The sequence below is a fragment of the Helianthus annuus genome, chromosome 6 (assembly GCF_002127325.2).
Source record: "Helianthus annuus cultivar XRQ/B chromosome 6, HanXRQr2.0-SUNRISE, whole genome shotgun sequence".
NCBI classification, from domain to species: domain Eukaryota; kingdom Viridiplantae; phylum Streptophyta; class Magnoliopsida; order Asterales; family Asteraceae; genus Helianthus; species Helianthus annuus.
Genome location: NC_035438.2, coordinates 56,958,138 through 56,968,921, shown reverse-complemented (window position 1 = coordinate 56,968,921; position 10,784 = coordinate 56,958,138). Strand labels below are relative to the sequence as shown.

Here is a 10,784-nt window from a genome sequence, read left to right as displayed (position 1 = left end):
ATGGAACTACAAAATCCCATCATCACATCCCACAACTCAACTAACACAAAAACATAATGCAAGTACATGGAAACATGGTCAAAACCTACCATTTTAACCCAAACACAAAATGTACACCAATAGGCAAAATCCCCAAATTTAGTTAAAACAACAAAGGGGCATTATTGTCAATCACCCATAATCAACATTATTTAGTCCACACTAAAAGGGTTCTCACAAATCACTTTTGCCCACAAACAAACAAACCCCTCTTTCTCTCTCTAACCCCCCTCTCTCTCTCTACCACCCCCTCTCTCTCTCTCTCTCTAGCTTCTCTCTCATGATCAGCCATGTTGATACACCGTCACAAGGTATGTACAAAACACTAATTTCCTGGTCAATCACTGCAAAAAAGCCCTATAATTTCTCCCCCTTTGAATTCAATCAAACCCATTTATTCTAGGGCTTCTGATCTCCACACTCAAGAACAACAAAGGTACATTCTAGTTTTACTTTTACTCTCTTATTAATTAAACTTCATCTTTGTGATTTCAGAAAAATTCACTGTTACAAAGTGTTTGATATTTGAACTTAATTTGCTGTAAATTTGTGTTAGGTTTTAAGAATTCACTGTTACACATTGATGGGTAGTAAATTTTAGGTCAAAGTTTATAGATATGAAAAGCAATAATTTTTTATGCTTATTTTTGCTGTAAATTTTTATTTTGGGATAAGAATTCACTGTTACACATTGATGGGCTGTAAATTTTAGGTCAAAGTTTTTATTTTGATCCATAAAATGTTAAAGACATTCAATTTAGATATGAAAATTAATAATCTTTATGCTTATTTTTGCTGTTTGGTGGATCTTGCAATCAAGTTGAATTTTGCTTTAATAGATGATATTTTTCTTGTTTTATTAGAATAAAATGGGATATTTGTGCTTCAGATTTGTTAATATGTTATGTATAATCTTTATATAATTATATGGTTTTAATCTTCTTTTTTATATGAATTTTGTATAGGTTTTGATTATGCACATGATCTGGTTGCTCTAAGCTGAGTATTACAAAAAAAAAAAAAAAAAAAAAAAATTGTTTACGCGCGAATTTGCATTTTCTGTGTTGAAAAATGAGTTCGCGGTTTCCATCTCATCAGTTGAATAATGGTTTATACGTATCGGGTCGGCCTGAACAGCCGAAAGAAAGGACTCCAACCATGTCATCCACTGCAGTGCCGTACACTGGCGGTGACATCAAAAAATCCGGCGAACTCGGAAAAATGTTTGATGTGGATAATGCTACTTCCCGACAAAGAAAGTCCGGACCTATAGCTAATGCCCCTTTAAGAACCGGGTCGTTTGGTAATACGTCTCATTCCAACCAAACGTCATCAAACTCGGGTAACCGAATGGGCTCATCAGGGGCAGGTCCTGGTTCGTCGTCGATGAAGAAAGCTAGTTCTGGTCCGTTGAATAAACACGGTGAGCCCATTAGGAAGTCATCTGGACCACAAAGTGGAGGGATGCCCAGTTCTCGACACAACTCTGGACCGCAAAGTGGAGTGACTCCAGTTCTCCCAACCACAGGGCTCATCACGTCTGGACCCCTTAACTCAAGCGGTCAACCCCGGAGAGGGTCGGGGCCAACAGACGCTACAGGGCCTGGTAAATCGCAAACTGCCAAGGTTAAAAATCAAGCGGTTACTCACTTACGCCAGGAGGATGGACGTTCTTTCTCCAGGTTATTATATAAACCATTATTATGGGGATCCGTTGCTACATTTTTTTTTATCTTTGCTGTTACTGTAACTGTTTTGCTGATGGCAGCTCGGGTTTTGGATGTTGGGGAAGAAAATCTCTGGTTGATTTTGTTGACGGGTATCCTGATGCTGAACTTAGAACGGCGAAAAATGGACAGTTTGTCAAGGTGTCTGGGGTATGTTTTTTATTTTCTATAAATAACTTACTTTAACCGAATATACGTTTATGTTTATATGTTACTAAAATAACTAGAAAGGTTACCATTTTGTTATATTCTTAATTGAGATTTTAATGAGCTTTTATTAAGTATGATTTGTATTATCTGTACATTAGAAAATCCAGTAACTTTTATTATATAATATATAAAGTAGGGATAATTATACATATATATAATTTATTGATATTAAAACTCGTCGACAAAACATAATAATGAAATATATTATACGATCTTGATCTAATGTTCTATATTTGTATGTATATTCTTGTATTGATCATTAATATGTTGATTTCTTGAAGGTGGTTACTTGTGGAAATGTTCCTCTAGAATCATCATTCCAAGGGGTTCCCAGATGTGTTTATACGTCAACAAGTTTATATGAATATCGTGGATGGGGTTCTAAACCTGCAAATCCCACACATCGTCGCTTTACCTGGGGTCTGCGATCCATGGAGGTGAGAATATTGATTCATACCTTAATAGTGCAACACTTTCTCTCCCCTTGTCTGACACAAGAGTGTAACTGTTACACAAAAAACTTCCTGTAAAAAATGTAACATATTGTTACGTGCACTGCAAACTAAATAACTCAGTGAATTCTGAAAAAAAAAAAAACAGAAAATTGTAACAGGTAAAGTTCAAAAAAATTTGAAAAAACTGCTATTAAACCCCATAAAAAATGTAACAGATGAGTTCAAAAAAATGTAAGGCTGAGAATTGTAGCACATTCTCTCTCCTCTCTCATCTGACACGAAAAATGTAACAATGTAAGAAAAAAGGCGACTACCAAAAAGTGTAACACGTGGCATGTTTTGTATCCCACCCATTTGAGTTTCCTTGGTTTTTTAACTCACCAAGGATTTCTCTCCATAATTCACCTATATATATATATATATATATATATATATATATATATATATATATAGCCTTTGAGTTCAAAAAACTCAAGAAACTCTATGGATGGACCACATGTTGCGACGTGTTAAAACTTTTTTCAGAATTCTGACATGTAACAGCTTTTGTCAGGAGAGAGAAAGTTAATATGTTACACCTCTTTCGCCGTTTACGTAGATGTAACATCACATGTTACGCTTTTTTTTTGGTTTTCAACAGCAAATCTTGCAGGTAGGTTTTACGAAGTGTAATATATATTAAAAAAACAAGCAAACAAACTAACATGTTTTTTAATGTGGCTAAGCTTTCATGCATAATAAACTGACTGATTGTCATGTTATCTTGCATTGTAAAACATTAATCATTGATCAATTATACAAGCTTGATAGCTTGTAGGACATAAGTCTGTCTTTTCTTTTTACATTTGCACGTGTATTTAGCTTTTCATAAAGCAAATATGATCCAATGGGTTTAATCATACTCACTACTGTCCAAAAAGAAGACACTCATTTTGACTTTCAATATAATCATGAACATTGCTTCATTTATTCATGATTGATCAGTTACCTGATCATGAAGATTCGAACTCCTTTTAAAGAGATAGACAACGACATTAAACTTCGATGGAAATGATAGGAAATCGGAAATGCTGGTGGTAAATTAATTACAAAATCTTTATTACTAATTCTGAAAATTTGAACAAAAGATGCTTAATATTGCATAAATATTTGCAGAGGCATGTGGCGGATTTCTATATATCCGATTTCCAGTCTGGGTTGAGGGCATTAGTCAAGACTGGGTATGGTGCACGTGTGACTCCGTATGTCGAGGAATCTTGTGTCATCGAAGTTGACCAGTCAAACATAGATTCATCTCCGCAATTCCTCAGATGGTTGAGTGAGAGAAACATCTCTAGCGATGATCGCGTGATGCGCCTCAAAGAAGGGTATATAACTCAAAAGTCAAAACCCTTCTTTCAAATTCCTTATATGTTTACTTATTTATATCCGAGTAAAATACTATTTTCGTCCCTGAGGTTTGACCAATTTTGCTACTTTCGTCCAAAGGTTTGTTTTTCCGCATCTGAGTCCAAAAAGGTTTGAAATCTTGCCATTTTTTTCGTTAAGTTAGGGGTATTTTCGTCTTTTTTGTTAACTTAAAACACAATTTGGTCTTTTCACTTTATGTACATTATGCTAAATGCCTGTGCATAAAGTGAAAACAATCGAATTGCCCTTTTAAGTTAACAAAAAAGACGGAAATACCCTGTTTTAACGGAGAAAATTGGATGAAGTTAACAAACCGGATGAAAATGGCAAAGTTTCAAACCTTTTGGAACCAGATGAGGAAAAACAAACTTTTGGACGAAAGTCACAAAACTGGCCAAACCTCAGGGGACGAAATGGCATTTTACTCCTTATATCTTGATCATAAATTCGAAATATTATTTATTTAGGTATATTAAAGAGGGTAGTACGGTAAGTGTGATGGGGGTCGTGCAGAGACACAACAACGTGTTGATGATTGTTCCACCGTCTGAGCCGGTCCCAACGGGATGCCAGTGGACCCGATGCCTTCTTCCGGTGAGTCTGGATGGGATTGTTTTAAGAGGTGAAGACTCATCAAAGCTTGATGTCATTCCTGTTTAAAGTTTTGTTAAGTAAAATTTGGCGGGAAGCGCGTATACCGACTATGATAAAATAGTTGTATATTCTGTTTGTTCTTCTTTCATCAAAGTAAAGTAATATGATGTTGTGTGATAATGGGGCTGAAAAGGGCATCTTTAGATGAGTTTACAGTTTTCTTGATTGAAGAAACAGTGATCTAATTAAGGTATTAATTAGATGGGTTTATGTTCCTTTCATAGAGGTTAATCTTCTTTTAGGTATTTGAGCTCCGACTGGTTACTCAACCTGCAAAACAGAACACCGTTACTCGTTAAGAGGGGAATGTGGGGGTTTCCCTCTTAACCGGGCTCCGGCGTGAGAATAAGCGATTGCTTTGAGAGTAATTAAGTAGTAAAGAGTGAGAGCCGAGAGAATAGAATGAATAACCTGAGGAATGAAGGTCTCTATTTATAGCCGGAGAGGTGTAAGAGGTTGTGGGCTGATGGGCCTTGGGCCAGAAACGGACAACAACGAATATGCTCTTTGCCTTGCTGGCCTCGACTGCTTAGTGGCTTCTAGATGCTCGTCGGTGCTGGCGCACCTTGATTGGAGCCACGTGTCATTGTTGTCGGCCTTGTTGTCCCCTCTGTCATCAGCAGACAAGTGGAGATCGTGGGATAGTTGTCCCCGTCTCTTGATTGGTGCCATGTAGGCGTCCTTGTGTACTTATCGTCAGAAGATCGTGGCGCACGATTGAACAGAGCCTGCTGGACGTTCATTGGCTCTTTTTACTGCCACTTGTACCCTGTGTACCTCTGTAGGTAACAGCGCGTCTTCTTATGGAGAGGATTTTGTTTGGTGGCAACTAACCCGCGCGGGGCTAGTGTGCTCACTTATACCATTATTTTTATGCTAAGTGTTGCTATCTGACTTCATTATGTGCTCTTCCTCGCGCGGGGCTAAATCATAATGTGACGTAAGCTGCGCGAGGTTGTTATTATTAAGTTGTTATGCTAAGGAGTATGGTCTCACGTGTAACCTGTTATGAGGTTTGCGCGACTTTTTGGGACCATACCCCTTCAAGTCCCCCCAGTCCAGTGCTGCACCATGCGCAACGCAAGTGGTTGGAGCTCTGGACTTGATAAAAATAAGGCGCATGTAGAAAACTGTTGCTTTCGATGCGCAGGTACTAGGCAGGTGTCGAGTGATATCTTGTTTGTCCTTTTAATCGCGCGAGGTGTTAGTAGTTTACGTATATCTGGCGCGACTCTTGTGACTTCTGCATGAAGTTACTTGCACGTTTTATGGCGGGAAACTTCGAAATTTGAACCTCTGACAGGTTGGTGAGATAAGTCGCTGAGAGCGACGCTTGAGTTGACCCCTGGCACGGATGTCATCATGCCGCCTGCGGCGGTTGCACTTCATGTCAGGAGAGTGGATGCCACGCGCGCGTGATAACTGTCGTCCCTGCTTTTCCGCTTGACGTGGCAACCTCTCGTTGGTTGCCCCTGCGGCGAGTGCGGCACGGTTACCCATCGCATTAAATGCGATGGGTATATATATCCGAAGAGAAAGGTGGGAGATTCACTTTCTCTTCGTTTCTTCTCCCTTTTTCTCTTTGAGTCTTCATATTGTTCTTCATCTTCTTCAAACTTTCTTCAAATCTTCAAACTTTCTTCAAGTTTTTTCCAGCTTTTTCTTGAAATATGAGCGAAGAACATCAAGAAGCTCCTGCTAGTGAGGAGGGGCCAGTCCCAGTCCTGAGATGGGACTTAGGTTTATTCGAACAGATCGTTCGAAGTTTTAGGTTTCCACCGGAGTGGGATGCCCGGTACCCTGCTCAGGGTCAGACCGCGGCTGATGCCCCACCCGGTTACATTACTTTGTTCGAAGACTTCTTCCTTCAAGGAAACTTCCGGCTGCCGGCGACTAACTTCTTTGGTAGCATATTATCCTACTACAAGTTTCATATCTCACAGTTAAGCCCACCTGGGATGGTGAGGGTGAGGCACTTTGAGTTCTTGTGTCAATCTCACGGCATTGAGCCGACGGTGAATAAGTTTCGTGTCTTCTATCAACTGCAAAGAACAATGGGGTTCTTTTCTTTTGCTAGCCGTGGTACGGCTAAGAAGATTTTGTTGAATCCTCCCAAGAGTTTCCACGACTGGAAACCCAAGTTCTTCTTCATCCGGGGGGAAGTCTTGCCAATAGCTATGCCGTTTAGGGAATGGACCGAGGTTATACCAAAGGAGGACCTTCCCATACCGAAGTCTGCTCAGTGGTATCAGCAGCTTACCGCAACCCCTAACCGGGTATTTGGGGAGAATGTTCTGGTTGCTGCCAAGATGAGTGACCAGTGGTCACCTAGTAGCAGGGAACTCCCGGTCTTGAAGATCGGGGATCAAGGTTAGATACTTTCCCCCTCTTTGTTTTGTTTCCGAGTACATTCACTTGTTTCTTATACTTTGTTTTTGTTGTGTAGAGACGCAACTCTATCAGGCTGCATTCCCAGCCTTTGGTGGCTCCATGGGCGTTCGCCCTCTGCGCGATGATGAGGAAGGCTGGTATGACCAGATAAAAGGGAACTTCATGTTTCCTCCTGCTGACGCCTTCGCCTCGCCGCCGGATGCAACTGAAGGTGCGCAATATCCTAAACCTCGTCCGTTGCGCTCTGTGACTTCTGCTGGGAAAGAGACTTTCTATCTTTCCAGCGAGGAGTCAGTAGGGTCTTCGAATGGCGAGTTAAGTTCGTTGCCTAAAATCTTTGCAGGTGTGTTGCGCGATCTGGGGGTTGACCCAGAGGAGAAGAAGAAGAAACCTTCGAAGAAGAAAAAGAAGGCGGATGTTGAAGTGACCAGCAAGGGTCCTGGCGCCAGTCGCGCAACTACTGCTGCTGTCAAAGGTACGCTTCGCCTCCGGCAACGTGACTTAGACGATTACGTGATAATCAGTGACTCTTATGAAGGTTTATCATATGCAGCTATGGGAAAGACTGGCGCTGGTGGGTCAAAGGGCTCTGGGAGCGCGGGTTCTCGTAACCCGGATGCTGACGCAACTCCATCTCAACCTGAGGATGAAGAAGAAGAGGAAGAAGAGACTGCCCCGTTGATTGGAAGAAAGAGGGGTAGAAGCGAGGCGACAACTGGTATGGCCTCTGCGCCTGTTTCAGTTGTTATTCCCGTTGTTGGGAAGAAGAGCAAGTTGCGCTCGTTATACCAGTTTTCTCCTGGTATGCTCTTATCTCCCTTCTTTACAATTTAACCTCTTTTTGCTCAAGTGCGTTTGCTTTATTTTTGTAGAGATCAAGAAGAAGACCCCTGAAAAGGGGGTTAAGTTTGTTGAACCCAGCACGAAAAGACCTAAGGTTGCCACTGAACCTTCCGATTCTGCTGCGCGTGATGCTGCGAAAACTGCTGAAGCGCAGCGAAAGGCAGAAGAGGATCGGAGGAAAGAAGAGAGTAGGATTGCTGCGCAGAAGAAGGCTGAAGAGCGAAAGCGCAAAGAAGAGGAAGAGAAAAAGAGGAAGGAGGAGGAGGAGAGAAAGCTGGAGGCGGAGAGGAAGAGGAAAGCGGAAGAGGAGAGAAAGCTGAGGGAGGAGGCGGATAGGCAGAGGAAGGCGGAAGAGGCGAGGAAAGAAAGAGCTGCCGATCAGTCTTCTGTTCAAGGGCAGTCTGGTGTCCCAAAACCTCCCCCTGCTGCGCCGATTGTTACCTCTAAGGGGTTAGGGCGCTATGTGTCTAGTGGTGCAAGCTCTGGAGGAGCTGGGGGCTATAACCCCAATGTGATAGGTGCGAAGGATACCGTCGGGGACATATATTATAAAACTTATACTGAAGAGGAACGTGGTGATGCTCCTCATCAAGCCCCTTGGAGCTTAAGGCAGAAGGATACATTTGTTGAATTTGGTCCTTCTCGCGATTGGTACTTGAACCAATTCACTCCTGGCGAAGTTAACCGTCAAAAGGCGAAGCCGCATGAAATGTTGTATCGCACTTACATTCTTGCCGAGGCCAACGCTCGATCTGCTAACCATCAGATAGTTCGTGAATGGCGAACAATGGTCAGAGAGCGCGCCGACTGGGAGGCTTACCGAGAACGTGTGCTAAAACGTGTTGGTGAATTTGAGAAGGCTAAGGCCACATTTGATGAGGAGAAAGCCAAGTTTGAGGCTGATAGGAAAGCTGAAGAGTGGGGTCGCGAGGGCCTGCAAAAGAAACTTCATAATGTGGAAGAGCAACTGGCCAAGGAGAAGGCCGAGTTCAAGCGTATATGCGCTCAAGACAACGAGCGTACTTATGCTCTACGCCAGAAGATCGTTGGTCTTGAGGCTACAGTTGCGGACTTGACCTCAAAGGTGGAGGAAGCGCAGGGTGAAAAAACTGCCAAGCAGCAGATGGAGGTTAGTTCTACTGATTCCCGCTCTTCCTTTTTGTTTACGAGATTTCTCTAAGTCAATTCTCAAGGTGTTTGTCAATTTTTAGGTTGAGCTGACTGAAGCCAAGGTGCAATTGTCTAACAAGGACAAGGATCTCCATGCCAAGGACGTTGAGATAGCGGAACTCAAGCGTCGCTTGAATGAGCAAATCGACAGATGCGAGTCTTTGGAGATTGACCTTGAGGCTGAGAAGGTCAAGGCCACCGATGCCGAGGAGGCGCGTGCTGTCAGCACTGCGGCGCTTAACGTGGCTCAGACAAATTATTCTGAGGCCCAAGGCATTGTGGACACGCTTGTTTCTGAAGCAGAATGGATGCGCACTCGGGGAATAGTGCTGGTAAGTCCCTTTTGCCTTACCTTTTTCTTTTAACATGTTGAAGAGTTTATTCTTAATGCTCCTCTTTTGATGAAGGTTGCCAACTCCATCCTGAACGCCGGCGAGCTAGATCGCGCTGTTGCTGCTCTTACGGATGCGGCGCGTGCAGTTGGTCATCGAGGAGGTTACCTGGAGTGTGCTGATCACGTTGAGCGAATGCTGGGACAAGAATTCGATACAAGTCATTGCTCAGTGACGGAACAAGCTGATGCTGCGCTGGCCAGTGCTGAGAACTCATATGACAACCTCTCCTTGCCCATCATGGACTTGGTTGTTAGTGCCTTAAAAAAGGATGATTGGTGTCAGCGCCTCAAGGCGATCCTTGATCCACCGATTACTGTTGAATCATCTGATGAGGAAGCAGCTGGTGATGATGGCGGAGGTGATGACGATGGCGACGATGGTGAAGGGAACGAAGATGATGATGGTGAGAAGAAAGAAGACAAATAGAGTAGGTTGTTAGTTTGTTGATAGGCGTTTGTGCCTTTGTTTCTGACTTGATTGTAAGTGATGCGCTTTTGCGCAGTTTTAATGACAATGAAATGTCTTCGTTTTTTCTGTTGCAATTATTGCATTGCTGTAAAAACTTAGGTTAAATTAGCTCGAATAAATGGAAGCGTTATCTAAGTATAAGGTGGCCACCCGGTCTCGCGCTTTGTTTGCGGAGGACCTTGGAGGTGGTTTTGAACCGTCTCAAAATGCTGGAGTGTTTTCGCGCTAATCAGAAGTTTAACATGCATTTGTAACGAAAAAAACAATGTAATAGAACATGTCGTATGTTTTCATTCGAATCAGAAGTTGGCTCTTAGGCCTTCATACATATTTGCCAATGGCTCGTAGCCGGCGTGGCGAAATTGGAAAATGGCGCAAGGCCGAAAAGGTTACATATAGCATTTGCGCAATTGTTGCGCATTCCAAGTTCTTGGTAAGATGTGGCCATCTAAGGTGCGCAATTTGTAGGCCCCTTTGCCTAGGACCTCATGAATCAGATATGGGCCTTCCCATTTAGGTGCCAATTTCCCTGGGCGTTCCGCATTTGACGCTTCGTTGTCGCGAAAGACGTACTCCCCTGGATTGAAGGTACAAATGCGAACCCTTGTGTTGTAATACCTTTACAGTTGGGTTTTGTATTTGGCCTCTCTGATTCTTGCGATTTCGCGTCGTTCTTCTAACAAGTCTAAGTCTAGACGCCTTTCCGCTTCATTGTCAACCGTGTTGACCGTGGTCATTCGCGGCGAAGGCAGGCCAATCTCTGCCGGGATTACCGCCTCTGAGCCATAGACCAGGCTGAAAGGGGTCTCGCCGGTACTCGTCTTTGGCATGGTCCGATGAGCCCATAAAATGCTTGGGAGCTCATCGACCCATCCGCGCCGCCTTGTTCCTAATCTGGCCTTTATCCCTTCGACGATGCATTTGTTCACACTTTCCACTTGTCCGTTGCCTTGTGGGTGCGCAACGGAGGTGAAAGTGTGTTCAATGTTCATCTCCTTCATCCAGTTCTTAAGATCGTCTGA

The 10,784-nt window shown here is 43.0% G+C and overlaps 1 protein-coding gene and 1 pseudogene across 4 annotated transcripts; both read left to right on the top strand.

The window, feature by feature from the left end:
* The first annotated feature begins 219 nt into the window (after positions 1 to 219).
* On the top strand, positions 220 to 4,703 carry LOC110908784 (annotated as a pseudogene).
* Positions 4,704 to 5,231: 528 nt separating this feature from the next.
* On the top strand, positions 5,232 to 10,572 carry LOC110908782 (calponin homology domain-containing protein DDB_G0272472-like). Of its 4 annotated transcripts, XM_035974778.1 has the most exons (7): positions 5,232 to 6,865; positions 6,942 to 7,097; positions 7,230 to 7,361; positions 7,440 to 7,688; positions 7,759 to 8,858; positions 8,941 to 9,231; positions 9,307 to 10,569. In XM_035974778.1, exons 1-7 carry the CDS (start codon positions 6,166 to 6,168, stop codon positions 9,718 to 9,720), a joined length of 3,042 nt encoding a protein of 1,013 aa, XP_035830671.1. In that variant the 5' UTR covers positions 5,232 to 6,165; the 3' UTR covers positions 9,721 to 10,569. The 4 variants fall into 4 exon arrangements, with proteins under 4 accessions (XP_035830671.1, XP_022009450.1, XP_022009449.1 ...); XM_022153758.2 differs by having other exon boundaries at positions 7,230 to 7,688; positions 9,307 to 10,571; XM_022153757.2 differs by having other exon boundaries at positions 6,942 to 7,361; positions 9,307 to 10,570.
* Positions 10,573 to 10,784: the final 212 nt, after the last annotated feature.